Source organism: Heloderma suspectum, chromosome 7 (genome assembly GCF_057233095.1).
Source record: "Heloderma suspectum isolate Gila_16-S chromosome 7, 16-S_ref, whole genome shotgun sequence".
In the NCBI taxonomy this organism is placed as follows: Eukaryota; Metazoa; Chordata; class Lepidosauria; order Squamata; family Helodermatidae; genus Heloderma; species Heloderma suspectum.
This window is the reverse complement of record NC_139464.1, coordinates 103,668,114-103,688,648: the sequence shown is the minus strand read 5'-3', so window position 1 is coordinate 103,688,648 and position 20,535 is coordinate 103,668,114. Positions and strand designations below refer to the sequence as shown.

The 20,535-nt window shown below is 40.9% G+C and overlaps 1 protein-coding gene across 1 annotated transcript in view; it reads right to left on the bottom strand.

Moving 5' to 3' along the window:
• Positions 1-17,658, bottom strand: part of SLC26A3 (solute carrier family 26 member 3) — a 29,570-nt gene extending 11,912 nt beyond the window's left edge. Inside the window, exons 1-12 of the mRNA XM_084811031.1 lie at positions 17,577-17,658; positions 12,577-12,774; positions 10,799-10,938; positions 10,405-10,515; positions 8,301-8,458; positions 6,717-6,881; positions 5,885-6,037; positions 5,194-5,276; positions 3,566-3,713; positions 3,333-3,446; positions 3,166-3,243; positions 1,469-1,564 (exon numbers count right to left, since the gene is read on the bottom strand). Of these exons, the coding sequence (XP_084667157.1) occupies positions 1,469-1,564; positions 3,166-3,243; positions 3,333-3,446; positions 3,566-3,713; positions 5,194-5,276; positions 5,885-6,037; positions 6,717-6,881; positions 8,301-8,458; positions 10,405-10,515; positions 10,799-10,938; positions 12,577-12,707 (1,377 nt within the window). The 5' untranslated portion in view covers positions 12,708-12,774; positions 17,577-17,658. The remainder of the gene's footprint in view (positions 1-1,468; positions 1,565-3,165; positions 3,244-3,332; positions 3,447-3,565; positions 3,714-5,193; positions 5,277-5,884; positions 6,038-6,716; positions 6,882-8,300; positions 8,459-10,404; positions 10,516-10,798; positions 10,939-12,576; positions 12,775-17,576) is intronic.
• Positions 17,659-20,535: the final 2,877 nt, after the last annotated feature.

Sequence of the window (20,535 nt, the reverse complement as noted above, 5' to 3'; positions counted from 1 at the left end):
TGAGTATACTCAGTGATGAGTAAAAGTGAAGAACCGGGAACACGACACTCCTGACCCTCAGCACCAATGGCACCGCCAGTGGGGTATGGTGGAAGACTGAGTTGAGGACTGAAGCCATGATAGAGTCAGTAGGAAGGGTTCATGGAATATATTTATAGCAAAGAAAGGCATTCAAGGAAATATATAACGTTTGGGTTGTAGACTTAAGGTGCTTCCAGATGAGGGCTTTGTTGCACCATTGCCTTTTCTTTATTCATGGAATTCTATGGAAGGTCCAGACATCGTTGTCTTCCACTTGCAGCCCTCCCTTGTTTCCCCACCACTTCTTCCATCTTTTTTCTTACCAGAGAATATCCGTTAAGGAAGAAAAGACAGAATAGCTGCACAATACCTTCTGATTGCTACCTCTAGGATCTTTCCATCTGGAAGCACCCTTAGCTAGCCTTTGGCTAGAGATGTAAAGGACTTAAGAACATGATAGTGAACATAGGCAGACTACTTCTCCTTCTATTCACTATTCTGTATTCTGATGAGCAGCGGTTCTCTGGGCTTTCAGGAAGGGGTCTTTCCTAACTGGAGATGTCAGTGAATGGATGGGCAGTTGTGGTATTGTGTTCAGTGTTGGACATCTCATTTTTGGAGGATTCCATCCCCTGTTATTAAGCAAATGTGCGTTTTCTGTGGTGGATCCAGCTTTGTATCCAGCTTCGTGGGTGTGGTTTGCAGAGCTGTCTCTGGAATGTGTGGACAAGTGTGTGTGGGGCGTTATTTGGCTTCCTCATAAATCAGGGGTACAGAACCTCAGGACGGGAGGCTGAATCCGGCCTTCCAGGCCTCCCCAAACACTAATCACATGGTTTTCTAACTTTTGTGCAGTTTTCCACATTCTAAAAAGTTGTGATGCCTCTCCTAAGGCTTCGTTACTGGCAGTAAGGGTGTTAAGCTCAAATATGCTGGCATTTCTGGCCCCACCTCTTTTGCCTTCAGCCTACCCGCCATGGGAATGCGGCCCCTGACAGCTTCTCAGAAATAGTATTCAGCCCTGGAGTGAAAGAAACTCTGCACTCCTGCCATAGACAGCCTTTTTAAAATTACTGTTGTAGTCTTAGAGGTACACTCAACAGTGTATGCATTCCAATTATAAGGAAAAAGTGTATTTGCATATGGTTATGTGGCAGATTTGCACAATATTTCCATGAAAAAGCGAACAGAAAAATGACATATACCACCCACTAAGAAGCAGTCAAAGACTGCAAATAGATCCCCCAGTACCAGGATTTCCTTTTTATGTGTATCACACAAAATTAACAAAGACATCGTGGAATCTGGATTGACCACGGCAGAACAACCATCTTTTACAATGGTTTATGAACAACCATCTTATACAATACCTTTAAATTGGTTTTAGACCAACCCCAAATGAAACCGCAACTGGGTTTGATACCAAGATTTGCTATTATTTACTTACACAGTCATACTTATCCTTTTTCCACAAAATTCCAATCTCTTTGAACTGCATCAGCATTCCCTTTAAATTACCAAGAACCAAAGCTGCAAGGACTGACTGTCAATGGAAAAAAAACAAAATACACCTTATGTCAGGCAGAACACAGAATACTTGATAAACAGAAATAGAGATGTATATCCCAGGGTAACACTGCTTCTCTCCTCATTCCTTCCTGCTATGGGCCACTAATGTGTCAGTCTTCTAACGTGCATATACTGTGGTATGAAGCATATTGACGGTGCAAAAAAAGGTCTTCTTTTCTATCCTCCAGCTCACTATGAGGAACTGGTGCTACATGCCACATATCTATTGAGCTGAAAATTCAGCATAACCCAGACGGGATTTTGTTATATAAGCAAGGGAGGCTCTTGACACAGAAATTATTCTATGAAAGGGCTGGAATTGTCTATCAAATTCTGTGCTGTGATTCAAGTATAAATACCAGTGGGGCCATCTGTACCATTAGCCAGGGTTCTTCTGCCTCAGTGGGGAGATCATGGGCACCATTAAAAGACAAAAAATGACAATTGTTTTATTATAATTGTCATTAATGATAACAAATCATTAAAACCAGAGGTGTGGCAGGAAGTATCAAGGAGCAGGGCCTACTTGGTGGTGATGCCTACCTGGTGGAATGCCCTTGTAGGTGAGATCCTTCAAGCCTGCTAGGTCTGGTATTCTCTTTCTTCAGACGTTTTGTTAAAACCTGTTTTCTGAAAGTTTCTGGTTGAATATTTCCTATTCCCTTTTGTTTTGTCTGTTATTATTACTGCTGTTCAGTTTTTTTATTGCTGCTCTATGAACTGCTGTTTTTGTTACTTATTGACTTCTAGGCTCATTATGTTAAGTGCTGGTTTTCCATGTTTACTATTTTACATACTGTTGATCCATATATTTTATATATTTGTTGGACATTTTATTGTTGTAAGTCACCTTGAGGTCATCTTTGAAATAGGTGGGGTCTTTTAAAATAAAAATTAATTGAATTAGCATTACTATTGGGAAGTAGGGCATCATTTTGATTTTCTGACTTAGCCACCAAAATGTCTTGGGCCATTTCTGAGCATCAAGCTTTGTTGTCTTGCTGTGAGGTAGTTCCTTCCATAGAAGAGGAGGTACCTATGGTCAGTTTTGAAGTTATATTCATAAGGGGGGTGTTGTCAATAGAGCCCAACAGCTCATCATCTGACTGCTTTGCATGTAGATGTGGCTAATCCTGACACTTATTTATACAATCTTCCTATTGCAGTTTATCGCTAGCGTTAGAATGGTGCTACAGGACAATGGAACATTCAGGTATTACAGGTTGCTATCAAGCCTGGTGAGGCAATCTTGGAGGTGAAGATCTGGAAGGGATTAAAGCAGCTTCTTGAACTGGAATGCTACAAGAAGCAGCATTGTTGTTAGATCCGGAGCCATTTTGTCAGTTTCTACAGGAACAAAATCCTGAATGGTTGTATCTGTACTAGTCCTCAGTCTTCCCTATCAATTTTGCAGAGGCAACAACCGCACACTACCCCTTTGCATGTAGATCTGGGGTATATGTGACAATAGTGGCATCAGTTTCCAGTGATAACAATTCAATTTCCCATCAGTCCTGTAGGAACGAATTACAAGCTTGTACAACAGGAGTGACTGTGATGCACTAAAGTCAGTACCTTCTGCAATGGTTCCAGGAGATAACCGATGGCCAGGATGGCAACTAAGACAACGACAGCTGAGAGGATTCCAGCAATCTGCATGAGAAAGGTCCATTGTAAATATGTGTGTCCTATAAAATGGCTTTCTGAATTCACTCCTTGCAGGACCTTGAATTGTCTGATACCTGTGTTTTGCCTCCTGTGCTCTCCTGTACACCAGATCTTGAGAGTGAAGTACTTGCAGCAAATCCTTTGAAGACACCACCAAAGATGTTGCTTACTCCAAAGGCAATTAATTCCTTTAAAAACAATTGGGATGATATTTTTATTTAATGGACAGAGAAAGCATCACTTACATGTGCTTTCATTGGCAATTTATTCAGTAAAACTGGCATTGGCATATGTTTTGATTGTTTACCTGGTTGGCATCTAGGGGGTAATCGTGCTTGATGGAATATACTTTAGCCACTGAAAAGGCTACAGCAAAGCCAACAATTGCAATGGAGAAACCATCACCCAAACAGCTTTGGAAAATACTTATATCTGGTGACACAGGAGCCTGAAACCTGAAAGTGAAAGTCAAGTCAGAGAAGGGCTTAAAAAAGGGACTATATGCAATTTTCTTAGCATGCTAAGAAATAGGCAATTTTCTGCTGAGATATGCATGGGTAGAGCACAAAATTGTGCATGGGTAGAGCACAAAATACAGCCCTTGCAGGCTGGCAGTGATATGATGTACAATATAGGACTGTAGAGACCAATTGTAAATGAAAAATTGGTCTCTACAGCCCTTTCTCTACTTGTGGAATTCTCTCCCAGGGATAACCTGCTGTGCCACATTTCTTTTTGTCTCTTAACAAAGACTAGCTGAGGCCTTCCTATCTGGAAAGACTTTTGATCTGCTGGAGCATTGTTGTTGGCTGTTGGTTTTTAGTTGTATGTGTGGTATACAAAGAGTTTTATCCAATGTTAGCCTAACTTCAGCAACCATCATTTCAATGGGTCTACTCTGTAGGACTAACATTGGATATAACCCCATGTGTTTGTTTGTTTGTTTTCTAAACATTTTAAATAGGCTGGGATTTTTAATGTCTTTTCCTGATGTTACTGATTTTATTGCATGTTGTGTGCTTTTTAAATTGTGACCTGCTGGTGCTGTTCCACAGGTACACGTCATGTTTTAAAGTTCGCACAGTGCCATAGAGTTTCTATAAGATGAGAGCCAATGCAGTGTAGTGGCAAGAGTGTTGGTCTGGGAGATCTGGGTTCTAGTCCCCACTCAGTCATGGAAGCTCACTGGGTGACTTGGGGCCAGTCATAGACTCTCAGCCCAGCCTGCTCCACAGGGTTGTTGTGAGGATAAAATGGAGAGGAAGAGGATAATGTAAGCCGCCTTGGGTTCCTTGCAAGAGGAAAAAAGGCGGGATATAAACGCAATAAATAAATAAATAAATACAGAAAACCATCTTGTTTCACTTTTCTAGTGGAATCCTCTAGAGGGAGATGTAAAACAACCATTCCATAAGCAGAAGGCCAGGGAGAAGGCACCTTCTGCAGCAGATGGAAGAGTTTATTTAGATCAAACCCAATATTTCACAAGATGTATTTTCAGCTGTGGGATTATACCTGTTTCCTCCACTATATTAAATTATAGAGCAGTATCCAGTACTGTCACTGTGCCTCCAACCATTCTGTTGCACCAGTGGGAACCACTTCCTAAAGCAACCCCCAAAACGATCTGAAACATTTATTTCTGGAGTGGGACAAATCAGCGGGGCTCTTTCTGCAAATTCCACTGACCTGCCCCATTCTGAAAACAAGCTTTTCAGCTCATTTCTGGTTGCTTTAGGAACCTCTAGCTTCCTGTTGTGCTAGAAGTGAGTCCCATTGGGACATGGGCAGTCTTGGATATTGCCCAACACTAGGCAGTATTTCCCCCTGCAAAATTGTGGCAAAACTTCCCCCTGCAATCTCACTTGTGATGAAAAACAATTTATCCTAAAAGGTGTGCTTTCCCATTAACATTTACAAATAGTGCGTACTTACCCACTATCTAGCTTTCCAACAATGTCTACCTTGTATTTTTCTTTGAAATTGAAGGCGTAGGATAGCGCAGCTGCTATGACCGTCTAGAAAGGAGCACAATACCCTACATAAGGTTTCAACAAAGTGTTTCTCTTGTAGCCTTCACTCCTGTGCTAGTAGTCATTTATGTCATCTATCGTCAGATTACTGAACATTTGTTATGATCCTTTCCTCTACATACTCAAATTCATCCTCAAATATTATTAGCTATTAATATTTGAGGTGCAGGAAATAAAGAACTCATAAAAATGACCAAACTACCCCAGTGTAATTTTATCTTGGGATAGCTGGGTAGTTATATTGACATGGGAAGAATGGCACTGCATTGCTGTCCAGTCTGAGACCCTTTTTTTTTTGCATGACCTTGTCAATAGCACAGATTCTGGAGCTTCCCTTGTCAACTCCATTGCGATTTAATTTTGGATGAGGAGGTCTCCCTCGCAAGACAGCTTGATACAAAACTCATGAGGAAGCATCCACTGTGGAGGATTACAGGAAACATTTTGGGCTTTTGGTGTGTGAAATGATCTTGTTTTGCTCAATCTAGATAAAACTGAAATGGTTTGCAACAGTACATAGAACAAATTACGATTTTAAAAAAATCTTGCTAATTTCTATGTCCACTGAAAAAAAGAAGTGGAACAATCATTACCACAATGAGTTCAATGGGGACAGGTACTGGTAGCTTGGTTTTATACTGGTCATTCATTTCTTTGACCACAGACACAATGACCAAGATGATCAGTGCGGTGATGAGGTCTGCAATGTTCGTGTCTGTAATCTTCTCAAATACACCTTTAAGTGTCTGTTATACAATGAAAAAAGAAATGGTGTTCTAAACATGACGATGTTTAGAGGATGACTATAACGTACTTAGCTTTCATATATCTCATTTCAAGTATTCAAGGCACTTCACACATATTATATTACAACAGCCTTGCAAGGTAGACTAGTAGTATTATCCACATAATAATCAGAGCCAGCTTGGTGTAGTCATTAGAGTGTCAGACTAGGACTGAAAAGGCCTGAATTCAAATCCCTACTCAGCCATGAAGTTCACCATGTGACCTTGAGCCAGTCACTCTCAGCCTAAGCTGAGGAACCATGGAGGAAACTAACCACTAACCATGGAGGAAAACAATGTAACAACAACAACAACATACTGGCCTTCATTCTCAAATCACAGGATGGTGCACAAAATTCATTAAAACAACAATTAAAGTAAAATGCAAAGATAAAAACCACCCAATGCACTGAGTTTTTCAGAGAAAAATTGAGATGTCATAAGTATTGTAGATTTGGGACTGGGCAGGCTGAGAGAATTGTGGCTTGTCATGGGCTGGAGACAAACAATAGTTCTTAAACTGGAAAAGGCACTTGTGTATTTAAGGGCATTTCTTGTGTTTACATTTTAAATACCTCATAATAACCAGAGAGAGAGAAGTGCTCTGAGGAATAATCACATGTGGGTTTCAAACACATACCCATATAATTCCCAATGGTATGTTATATCCAGGAACTGGTAGCTGAAAGATGAATTTCAACTGGGACACGAAAACATGGATAGCTGCAGCAGTAGTGAATCCACTTATTAATGACTGAGATAAATAAATAACTATGAAGCCAATCTGTAGGACACCCAACAGTAGCTGGAACAGAAAGAAACAAATGACATTTGTATGGGAATAGAGCAGAAAAGAAATGGTAAATTTGCTAGTCCCCTACTAATAATACTTAATATCTATTTACTAAAGCACTTCATACATTAGCTGAGGTTATTTCATTATGTCATGGGAATTTAGATGTTACCACAATCACCATAAGAGCATATTAGTTCAAAGTGCATCCCTGTGATGGGCTTCACATGGAAACTGTAATGTTTAAAATTCTCTTATTTATTTGTTTGTTTGTTACATTTATATCCCACCTTTTTTCTTCCTTAAGGAATCCAAGGCAGTGTACATCCTCCTCCTCCTCTCCGTGTTATCCTCATAACAGCCCTGTGAGGTATCCTCACAACAACAGCCCTGTGTTGGGCTGAGAGTCTGTGACTGGCCCAAAGTCACCCAGTGAGCTTCCATGGCCGAGTGGGGACCAGAACCCGGATCTCCCGGCTTCCAGTCCAACACTCTCGCCACTACACCACACTGGCTCTCCAATGTGTTGTTATCCAATGTGTTGCCCAACATGATGCAGCTAATGAATGCCAGTGACACTGCCACTGGGCATATGACAATACTGAGATACATAAGCTTCATGCAGTTGCGTGATGCTCACAGTGAGGAGAATTTAAATTACAGCTTCTGCAGGGAAGAAATATTTGGCCATGTTAGTTTAAGGGGAGGGGAGAGCTAATATTAAAACTGCCCATTAAGTAATATTTACAGCAATCTTATAAAGCAGACCAGTATTATTTATCCCATACTACCAATGAAGTGCTGCTGAGGCTGAGAGATGGCAGCTCTCTTAAGGCACCCAGTGCATTCATGGCTGAGGTGAAATTTGAACCAGGGATTTCCCGATTCATCGCAAATACCTTTAACTACACCACAACGTCTGCTCCTTCCCCAGCTTCCTCCACAATCTTGTCACAATCTTGTTAATCTTGCTTGATTAACTGTGACTCTGAACTGACTCAAGTAAGGTGCAGAGGGGCCATTTTGGCTGACTGATTATTTCTTTGGGATCCAAAGCTATAATGTAAGTGCATCAAATAGCAGAGGTTTGGCATATTGCTGAAGTTATCTGAGGACTACTTGTTCATCTGGCCCTTTTCTTCAATGCACTTGCTTTCTGCTTGCAGAATACTATGGAGTGGCTTTATGTAGTGACCTAATAGTCTGGTTGAAGGGTGTACCAGTGATCAATAAACAGATGAAGAGATGAATTATAGATATTGGGCAGTATCCAATTCAGCACTAGCACTAACATAAATTCCCCAGAAATCCCGTTGTGCCAGTAACTGCTACTGGTGTTGCACTAGATGTCATTTACACTCACACAACATAATTTATATTAGCACTAATGCCAAATTGGATACTGCCCATTGTTTGGAACTCAGTACCTACCTGAAATATGCCAGCAAGCACAGTCACAGATGCTGCCACCATTACTCTTTGCTGATCTATCAACGAATTGTTTGTTAATGTGGTGTTGTTACCAGTTGGATCTGGAACTATCCTTAAAACTGCTCCTCCTATCATCAAGCTCAGCACAGGAAAGGGACCTACGTGACATTAATGTTGGATGAGGAAATGTTATTGCTCAGTGTAAAAGATTTTGTCAATAAAAGAAACATGTACCGTACTCACTTTAAGTGTGAGAGCACCAAGTAGATAAAGATCATATTCCCACCCATTGGCCTTTCAACAAAATGTTCTTCAGGCATTCATGTCACACAATGTTCTTCATCCTGAGATTTGTTTTCTGGGCAACCTAACTGGGTTATTAGTAAGCGGTGAGCTCAGTTCTCCCATTGCTGGAGCCAATCTACATGGCCAATTTAATGCACAGGGAGAGCACATCAGGGTCGTTCATGGCAGATGATGCTGTCCCCAACCTGCAGCCACCCCACAGCTTCCCTCTGGAAAAGGTACATCTTTGGAAAGTCATTTTAGTGCATTGTTTTTCTTAAATGTGTCTCCTGAGAGGTTCTGCTGACATGTGCCCCATCCCCTGCATTGAATCCTGGGCATGCCTAATTTTGTGACATGGCTGTGACATGGCAGTGACCTGGTTAAGGGGTGGAGCCGCCCTCCCCCCCCCATTCCCTCTTTTTGGACACAGACTTCTTCCCACTTCCCATTCACAAGCATTCACCCACTGAGAATCTGTAGTGTCTTTTCCCCACTGAGAAAATTGGAGCTGCGCAGTTTCGCGTACTAGCTATCTAGCCTCTTTTTCCTACTTATATCAGCAGTTTCATTCGCAATACTGGAGTATGTAGTGCACAAGGAAGAATACACAGAGGGGAAGGAGAGGCAGTGGCCAGGAGCAGGAGCCCGTAGCCGTAGTATTTCATGGTATTGATACTACAATACAGTGAAAACTAACGGATGTGCCAAGCGGGAGGAGCAGAGGCGACCATCAGAGGCAGCAGCAGCTGCCCTGCCGAGTGCTAGCAGAGGGAGAAGAACCAGAGGGGATGGAATGGAGCATCCTAGAAGAAGAACAGCAGCACTCTGCACTTAATTTTGTTACAGGCCCACTTATTCACTCTATTTTACTTGCGGGCTGAAAACCGGTGCCTGGCAAAGAACCTTGGAATTCAGTGGCTTGCAAAGTATTTCTAGACAAGTAGAATTAAAGCCAATTCACAATGGCAGCCCCTGAGGTTTACATGTGGCTTGAACGGGGGAGAGCTTTAGGTTTATGTGTCCCTCACCCACCACACAGAGAATCTTTAGAAAACCAGGCCTGTGCTACTAGGTCTGCTCACACGCTCCATCCATCCGTCCATTTATGGCAGTGGTCAGATCACATGAGTGGGACCTACTTGCATAGGTGCCTGTGCATGTAAACTTGGGTTTACATTAAAGGTTCTGAGAGCATATGGTCCTGAGGCTCGGTCCTCCACTCTACCATATGTACATCCTATACATGGGGGACATGCGTCAGTAGTCCCTCGGTCAAATCAACCCTGACTAAGTGGTACATATATAGGGTCTCTATGTATGTACCACACAGAGCTCCATGAGAAAAAGGGCTGCCTCATTCACTTCAGTGTTAGGAAAGGCTTTGTATAAATATGCATGGAATATTTCCCAGCATGAAAGTAGAGGGAGCATCATCTACTCTTATGTTGCTCCATGTGTATGTACGATGATGCCCTTGGAGCTTTAAATTCTATTAATTTTTTAAAAATTTCTTCCACATCTTGTCCTGTGATATCCACAGAATACACCCTACTTCTATGTATTAATGTTGACATACGTGATTCCAGAAAAAATATCACTGTGATGGGGTGTAATATCTCATTTTATGGTGTTATATGGTATAGTTGTGGTATAGCTGTGTTGGGTCACTTCCTCAAGAACAATGTACAGGAGTAGCAGTTCTTAGAATTGGTCCATGAACACAGCATGTTTTATAGAAAAAGTTGATGAGAGGTTAATTAAGATCTTGGAGGAGATGGTATAGCACAAAGGTTCATTGGAATACAGTTGAACTTACCCACTGATATGTGTCTGGAAGTGCCAAAGAAAAAGTATATAATCACTGGGAAAAAGGCTGCATAGAGTCCATAGCCTGGAGGGACATTTACCAGCAAAGCAAATGCTAGACCTAAAATGACAGAGATGACAATGTAAATCACATTGGAGAATGTGGGTACTATCCAACACCGTGACGGTGCTAGCAAAAACAAATGCTAGTGCAACTAGGCACTACCACTTGCTTGCACAACTGGAAATTAGCCCAGAGTAGTGCTTCTAGAATGGGACAAGTCAGTGGAGCTCGTGGAAGGGAGATTCACTGATGTGTCCCATTCCAGAAGCACTAGTTTGGGTTAGTTTCTGAGGCTGGAAAGAAATCATTTACCAAATTTTTTAAAATTAAAAATGGTTACCTTGTAGGATAGCTACCAGCCCTGTGCTAATTCCTGAAACAATGTCATTGAGAATCCAGTCCTTCAAGCGGTAAGCAGGTAGCCAGGAGATGATAGGAAACAAATGAAGAGCAACTTTCTTTGCTTTTTGTGGAGTGCAACTGAAAAGACAATAGTTTAAACATGCAACATGTTAAGTGCTGATATTCCTAATGAAAGGATAAGGATTGTGTAACAAAGAAGTCTGACTAAAATTTATGTTACTGCTACTAAGACTACAAGTAATAATTTTTTATCAAGAAAGTCTAAGCAGAGGCAAAACAACCTGCAAGTATCAAACTCTGTTCTCACAGATAGTAATTTAGTCATGATTGATCTTGAGATTGTAGCTGATGAATGCAAGATTGTAGCCAAAACTGGGCTACTGAGAAATAGGGAGGTATCACCATGCTTGGGAATAGCTCAAGGTTTCCAGAAAAACATTTTTTTAAATGGGAACAAAAAACCCAAATCAACTCAATGAGGAATGAGCATGCTCAGTTGCAATGGAGTATTGGTTGGGGGAGAAAAATGGAAAAATGGTGGAAGGGTTGGAAAGCAATAGCCTAAAGGAGGACATTGCTGGCTGGCTGGAACTCCGAATTGCAGCACTCCATACTGCAATTTTTGTTGCAGGTCCCACATGTTAATTTATTATTTAAAACAATTACATACTGCCCTTCAGTCCAAAGATTTCTAAGGCAATTTAGAATAACTCATAAAACACAGCAATAAAACATCATTTTATACAGCTTTTTAAACACACCAAGTCCTTTCTCATGATGATTATTGAATCATCCTGACAGTACAGAGCTGACATCTGTTCTGGCAGGACTCCTAGAATCATAGACTCCTAGAATCATAGAATAGTAGGGTTGGAAGGGGCCTACAAGGCCATCGAGTCCAACCCCCTGCTCAATGCAGGAATCCAAGTCAGAGTATCCCTGACAGATAGCTGTCCAGCCTCGTCTTGAATGCCTCCAGTGTGGGAGAGCCCACCACCTCCCTAGGTAATTGGTTAAAATAATATTTGACTTTATTTATTTCATTCATTTATGCCCCACCTTTCTTCTTAAAGGAGGGTATGTGGGTTGCCTGAATAGTCTCCCATGCAAACAACAACCTGGCCCAGACCAGCTTAGCTTCAACCAAGTGGCTACCTCAAGTTCCTTCAGACCATGCTCTGGGATCCTGTAGCTTTAATATTCCTATAACCATCCAAACCTCAACAGGTGAAACTTTTCATATTAATATTATCTGCATACCTGGGAAAGCTTCACCTGTGCAAATTCTGCTTGTCATGCTGTTTACAGGGTACAGAAAGAGATGTCAGAACTGTACTCTCAGAACCGCTGTCTATTTTCTTTGAGAAATCATGGAGGATGGGTGAAGTGCCAGATGACTGGAGGAGGGCTAATGTGGTCCCTATCTTCAAAAAGGGTAAAAAGGAGGAACCTGGGAACTACAGACCACTCAGTCTGACATCAATCCCTGGGAAAATTCTGGAGCAGATTCTAAAGCAAGCCATCTGTAAGCACCTTGAAAACAATGCAGTGATTACTCGAAGCCAACATGGATTTGTCAAGAACAAATTCTGCCAGATGAATCTGATCTCATTTTTTTATCAAGTCACCTCATGGGCTCAAGTTACAGGAAGCCAGATTCTGGTTGAACATCAGGAGAAACGTCCTGACCAACATGACAATGGAACCAAACAATAACACTGATAACAATGTTTACCAAAAAAAAATGGCTCTTACCTAAAGCATACTCTGAGATGATCCACAAAGGTTTTATGGTATCTATGCACTTTCTGATGTTCTTCATCGAATGAAAGGTCTGAATACACTGGCCGGGCCACAACGTACTGGTTGCCTACAGGTTCAACCATTTCTCCATAAAACACTTCCCTATGGCAGCTTTTTGAATTCTCTTTATCATTAATCACTTAAAGTCATCTGAAAATAAATAACAGAGTGTGCTTTTAAAATAACTTAGTATCATGAAGCCCACAGATGAGTGAATTCCAAGTTGAGCATTACCACCTTTGAAGATCAAACAGAACAGGACTGTGACACTGAAACTTAGTTTTTCCATTGAGCTTCCTCCTCCTTCCTCTTCACACTCCAAAGTGGTGCATCTCTGGATATATATATATATATATATATATATGCAGAAAACTACCTATCTCTGAATCAATAATTTAAAAATAAAAATGATCAAATATTAAAAAAGCCATACCTGTTCCCTGCTCCTGGAAAATGAACATTGTTGGCTTCTGAAAAACCTAAGTGCTGAGTTAATTTGAGACTGCTATTTTGCCATTAATGATGGACCCAAGCCCAGAACTGAGATTTCATTTTCTTTACACTTCAGGAAATTCAGTGACCTGAATCCAGGCTTCCAGGTTTGAATCTATAGAGATCTACAGTAATAAGAACCAAAGGATCATTTCCTTTGAGTCGTTTCTGGAAACCAAGAAAAAACAGGGAAGAAGCTCATTTGTTTTACAGAGGTTCATCGTAATTGTTCCATCAATTTCTTATTAAAGACTGCTCTTATATTAAGTGAAATATTATATTTCCTTCTGAAATGTAAGAAACTGTTCTGCGAATCTCTGGCAGCCTCTACAAAGGAATGTGGTCAGATAATGTTGACACTTATTTTCCATTTCTAATTGTCATTAAAACCATTTTATTATACCACTACACAGGTTAGTAACCTGTGGGATGGGTGGATATGAAATTAACAGACTTAATACTATTATATTTTTTCATACTGGGTTCCTTTTCCTTTAATTATTACGTATCACACTTGTATCTCACATTTTCTCCTCCCTGAGACCCCATTCTTCAGTAGTATTAACTTAGATGTCAGCTGAAGGATGCTCATTTTTTATGTGCCCGTTCTTTTACTACAGCCAACATTTCTTCTGAAGATGTCTGCAGATGGTAAGATTTGGAAAAGGACTTGAAAGCTATTTTTTTCCTAGACGTGTGCATTCAGAACTGACTTTACCACATGAAAACCAAGGATGGAACTCACATTATCATGACTTTACCATACTAAAAATGAAAATGAGAATTGGGTCTTGGGTTTTAATGCCATGCACAATGACAACTTGCTACATTATTTCTGTATTTTACTGGGGAACCAGAAATAATCTACCTGTATTTCCCAGCTTTACAGTTAGAAATCGTAGTCTTTTTGCTGACCACATGGTATCAATGGAAAGAAGGGAAGAACTCTAATTCATATTTAAGTGGGGAAGGTGAAGAGGAATCCACTTCAGTGAGACTACCCCAATATGAAGAGTAATTGAAATGGCACTTTTGTCACATAATTATTGTTTTTTGTAAATATCTTTAGCAAAAACCTTTTGAAAAGCCATCCACATGGGGCTGTTGTTCTATGTGGTAAATCCTAGGTCTATTCTGTCTGTTTTGTTGATGCCTTCTATTTTTCTTTCTCCAGGCATGCGGCCTTTTAAAAACTTGTTTGTTGAGTACTCAGATTTGGGGAAGAACCAGTACTCAGCAAGAGCTTAATACTTGAATTCAGAAGGCATCAGATTCAATTCCCTGTGTCTACTGCTTAAAAAAAAGAAATAATTTTCAGCAGCTGGGCTGGGAAAGGCCTTGAAGAGTGGCTGCCAGTCTGAGCAGGCAAACTGGGATAGATGGTCTGACCCGGTACAAGGCAGTGTCATACATTCAAAGTTGTCCTCAAAACTGACAGGAGAAGGAGAACTTTTGGCCATTTCACTGGGGTAATATTTTGAACCAAACTACTGATCTATCTAAAGGCTTTCTTTTGACTTATAAAATTGTTTGCATTAACTATAGGGCTTTGGGAGGAGATAATCCTAGAGAAAAATTACAAAGACACAGTATCCAGTGAGAAAAAGGTCACATCCAGTGTCCTTAGGGTTCCTCAGCTGTGTACATGTTCAGCGCGCTGCCTCTGGACAAAAGCCCAAAGAAATGAATAATTTTGTGAGACAAATGATCATTTTATGAGACAAAGTATCATTGCGTCTTATTGAAATACATTGGGTTTTTCATGATTGTCATGTATGTAAAATAAGCCTTTGTGCACAGTATGGACTACTTGAAATTTGTCAAGAACCCTCAATGTGGGAAACAAAGATGAGCCAAAGGCACTGAAAACATGTTCCGAATTTGAGTCCTGCATTAAATGAAGCCTTGTAAATGTGTCCCTAACGTTTTCATCTACAAACTTTAGTTCTTTAATCTTCCTTTCTACGCAAAGTACTTTCTGCTCACACCCTTAGTTCCTCCCTGCCCTCAAAATGTTGTAACTGGAAACTATTTAGTGCTGTGTCCTTACACAACACTTCCGCTGAATTGCTCTGTTTGCATAGTTCCAGTTCATACTTGAAAAAGACCCCCCACCAACCTTCCTTATATTTTGTTAATTATTTTTAAACATAATTTCCTCACTTCTTTTTTATTTACTCTGTTTATTGCTCTAAAATATTTTTTGTTGCAAGGTAGTATTTAGATAGTGCTGGACCCCAAAGTCCTCTAGCTACAAAAGAGAAGATGGATTTGACAGCAGCCTTCTACTGTTCCCACTTGGCAAAGTGCTGGTACAAGTCCAACTTGATGGCAACAAGCCAATATATTTTGATGACAGTTTTTGCACTTTTCTCATTTAATACCAGCAGCTATCAGTTAGATAAGTTACATCATGTAAAGTTTCACACGACAAAGGTCACAACACCTGTACATTGACAATTTTCAGTCAGTACAGACAAGTGTGTGTTTTTAACTGAGACTCTTGAAGGAAAATGCACTTAAAAATGCACACAACATCTTACTATTTTCATCTAATACAGACTTATAAGACTGTATAAAAAAATAAGACATATTTTTTTCTAGTTACTGTTTGAAAAGGAATGTTGAGAAATACCCAGACATTCTAGTGCCTCTCTTCCTTTCAAGTCAAATCACAGTTGTTGGGCATCTCTATACCAGCCCCAAATCCTGCATTTAAAATGGGACTTTCTGCTTCTGTTTAAATGCAGGATCATAAGGAAAGGAAAGGTTCCTCCTGTGCAAGCACCGGGTCATTACTGACGCCTAGAGGGACACCGCTTGCGCTGGCGTTTTCATGGCAGACTATAGCGGGGTGGTTTGCCATTGCCTTCTCCAGTCATGACTACCTTTCCCCCAGCAAGCTGGGTGCTCATTTTACCGACCTCGGAAGGATGGAAGGCTGAGTTGACCTGAGCCGGCTACCTGAGACCTGGCTTCCTCTGGGATCGAACTCAGGTCGTGGGGAGAGTTTCGGTTGCAATACTGCCGCCTACCACTCTGCGCCACACGAGGCTCTGCAGGATCACAACAACTCCCTTTTTCACATGTTTCCTTCTCCCCCACCCCCTTCCCCCTCCTTCTCCCCATATCTGAGTCTTCCATTATCTTTCATGGGTCTCGCTCCTCTTCTTGCTGCTTTTACTATTTTCATAGAGGAAACTGAAGTGGAACACAACAGTTTGTTGTGTTGTTGATGTAATTTGATAGCTCATTATCGGCGATCTATTTAAAACCGGAACAAAGGGCATTTAGTGCAGGATATGCCTTGAACGATCACGGGGTCATGTAAAGAGACTGCACACTTCCGTGAAGGAGCACTCTCAATCACAGGACAAAAGCTCAGCGTGAAGGAGCCCGTTGTGTGTTGTTGACTGATGAATTGTAGAACCCCTAGACTTCATATTCCAATTGCTGTTCTTCCTTTCCTCCCATTTTAATATCTATGGCTGCAATGCAAACTGTTTCTTCAGGTGTGCCTGGGGGCTCCACATGCCTAGTGGGAACTGGTGGCAGCACCAGAAAAAATATTGTGAGGGGGCATAGAATGGGCAAAGTGCATTTCTGAAGAGGGGGTGTGAGCTTTGTCCCACATATTAGATTTCAGAAAGAAAAATAGTGATATATTTCACATGAATGCTCCCATTCTAAATATATTTTCTCTGAAGTAAGCCCTATTGAGTTGGATGGAGTTAACTTTCAAGTAAGCTTGCTTAGGATTGCAACTTTATTTTATTTTCCAGTTCATGGTTTAGTTTTAATCCATATGTGAATAGTGCCTTTCCTTCAAGTAACCACAGGGGTCCAGCAATGGGGTCCAGAAGTAAGTTCCACTGGGTTCGCTCCTAGGAAAGTGCATATAGGATTGCAGCCTAAATGATCACAAATTGATACATTCTCTCCATTATTTCCTTTGTAATATTTGTCCCTGCTGCCTGTCACCTAGCCAACAAGCTGCCAAACCTACCTTTGTTCATCTCCTCCAAGAGTGCAAGCTGTGGCGCTCTCTCCGAGTCATTGATATAGCTGAGGCTAGTGCCCCTGAAATGTTGGTAGCCCATGCATGTGCCTGGTTTGTGTGCTTGGGCCACCTCATGTTTGGGGAACACAAGCCCAAGTGGGGGGTGGGGTGGGGAATGCCTATGAGGAGCTCAAATTCCATTGCTTACACAGAGAAAATTGTGTGGGGTTTTGGACTGTGGCCCACTTCATTGTAAACCTAAAGTCTCATCATATCCATTTATCCAGACTTCCGATTATCTTAATGCTTTAGATATGCTGCCATACTGATACATGAAGCTGCTCCAAATGTAGTTCTAAAATATGTTCAAAAGTGTTTTTTTTTAATGCAAAGAACACATTATTTTTATCTGCTGCATAGCTAGACATTGCATACTATATAAATTAGATCTGCATCTTACCTGAGGGAGAGTTCAGTAGAGCTCTAATAGGAGATTACAGTGGGATTTTTCGCGGGAGAAAGGCCAAGGCAATTCAAAGAGTGACTCTGTTCATTTAAATGCCTCTCTTTATATAGCTGTGGAAAACACAATCATATGTAAAACTTTAATAGCTAACTTCCATTAACTTTTACGGGGTATGAAGATTTCATTGTGGCCTTGACCATTGAGCCTGTGATCAATAAGGATGATAAGAATGGTTTCCTGAAGTTCTCTTGGCGATTGCTTAACACAATTAGGCAAACTGCATTATTGGTTTGCATAGGTTAGTAGCAGACACGAGGTTAGGAACAGTAGCACAAGGCATGCTGGTGTATTCTAACCTAAGGCAGGTGAGAACAACAAAAAGGCAGAAAGCCTCCAAGGAACAACTATAAATGTTGTGAAAGAAGTGGTGCTATCTTCCTGGCAGGATAAAGGGATGATGAGGCTAAAGATACCAGCTTATGAATGAGGGTGTTATGTCTCCTATGTTATAATGAGGCACAGAGGAATTCAAAACGAAAGCATCTGCTTGGAGCAAATGCATTGCTTATATTTATACCCCAGATTTCTTCCAAGGAGCTCAAGGCAGCATACATGGTTCCCCACCACCACCTGTTTTGTTATCACAACAGCCCTGTGTGGTAGTTAGGCTGAGAGACAGGCCCTGACTCGAGGTCACCCAGTGAACTTCATGGCTGACCAAAGATTTGAACCTGGTTCTTCTCAGTCTTAGTTTGACACCCATTCATGCAGCATTAACCAAGCTGGTGCCTTCAAGATGTTTTGGACTTCAACTTCCATCAGCCCCAGCCAGCATGGCCAATGTCCAGGAATGCTGGGAGTTTTAGTCCAAAACATCTGAAGGGCACCAGGTAGGGGGAAGGCTGCTCTAATTACTAGGGCTGAATCTACACATAGCAGTTATACCGTTATCATACCGTTATCATAACTATTGGTACACATGACACCAATGGGCATCAATAGGTTATGATAACTGTATAACTGCTGTGTGTAGATTCAGCCTAGGCCTCACTGGCCCTACAAGATTCACTATTTGCTGTCTGCAGTGAAGTGTTGTTGGCTGAGAAAAACAAGCAGCTGCCACAAGCAACTTTCCTTGGTCCCTTCTGTTCCTGGAATCTAGCAATGGATGCAGCGATGGGGAAACATTTCTCCAGCCGAATCTCTCTCAATCATGCAACTGTGCAAGGCATAGAAAGGCTGACGAAAAACAGGAAAAGATGTATGACACTGCAACTGAGGACATGGCTACTGCTCTCCTCCTAATACTCAGTACTAACCTCATATAAAGAGTTTGCAAATGGCAAGCAACACTGCAACTCAGACCTTCCCCATATGCCATGGAGAGGAAACAACAGTAGCACTGGGCTGAGTCACTGTGATTCATAACTTCTAGAACTGGCCTGTAATTGGTCCAGTGTGCCAAATGCATCCTATGCAAAAGAGGATGCTCTTAACTCTATGGATGCTTTCATTTCTGTTCTTCAAGTGGTTGGCTAGCCCAACTTGGATTCACCCACTGCTGCAAGTGCTTTGAGGTGATGATCATGTGGGAGTCCATTAGCTGATTTTAGTCACATTTGCACATTTTTGGCACTCGGGTTCAATTTTCCATACTGCCCATTTGAAACAGTAAGCAGACTTTCAGAAACTGTGGCGAAGGTATATATACTGAAGCGGAGTTAGATTTTTAATACAATATCATCACTGTTAAGTTGGGCTTTGTTTTGTCTGTAGAGATTTGTGGAAAGAGATGTCATATTTAGGTACATAAAAAGCACTGGCAGTCATGTTGGTTCATAAGGTGGTGGTGGGAGGGTGGGAGGTGGAATAAAAAATCCACAGTTGGGTTTACTTAACTACCTTTATTAAAACCACCCAAAATGCCACAAAAGGGTTTGCACAGCCTTTTGTGACATTTTGGTTGGTCCAGATAAAGGCATTGCCCAACCATGCATATTTAGGTAGAAAGACTGGACTCGATGGCCTTATAAGCCCCTTCCAACCCTACTATTCTATGATTCTATGAAGATACCTAAACTGAACAGTGATTATATTTTCTGAAAAATCCCAGCATGAACCCAGCCAATTTTTCATACTGACATCTCTGCTGGGTCAGCCTCATCAGATCTTTACCAAATTAATTCTCTCATCCTTGAGAATTGCTATTGTCCCAGAGTAACCTTGGAATCACACCAAATCTGGACAGACAGCTTTAAACAGCTAGTGGGTTGTTCCCTGCTGACAACCAATATCATCTTTACTTATTTTTCTGTCTCCTTTCACTGAGATAATAATAGAATAATATAATATATGTCTCACTTCCCATTATTATATGATATGCATATGGTTTTCTCAAGTGTATGTGTTGTAAAGGAAAACAGCTCTAAATACCATGGTTGAGAACCAATTTTTAAGATTTTAAAGAATTGTATATGTAAGCTCCACTATACAACAAAAATATGTGTATTTTTATATGTTTTAAACAGATCAGATCAATTGCTCCTGAGGAAGAGACTTACTCTCGAAATGCATTGAGCATTTTAGAGCATTTTAGAGACCTGCACAATAAATACATTATTATTATTATAGTCTCCCTAGTCAGAGGCACTTTGGGATTTTTTTCCTTTTTGATGTTTTGAGAATTTACCATGGTCTAAATATTCTGACACTTGAAAAACAGCAGAAGCAAAAGCATCCATAGAGTTGAGATCATCCAAGTTTACTTGAATAGCTCTGACACAGATAAGTTTCTTCCTCTGCCACATTGGCAAGATCATCAACAGCTGTGCAATGACATAATCTTGGGGTCTCCAATGTGGGCACCAAAGCTCTCTGCCCCTCCTGATGTTCATTTTATGTTTTACGTTTTTTTAAACTTAAAAGAAAAATCACCTGGAAGGCTGGCATACTG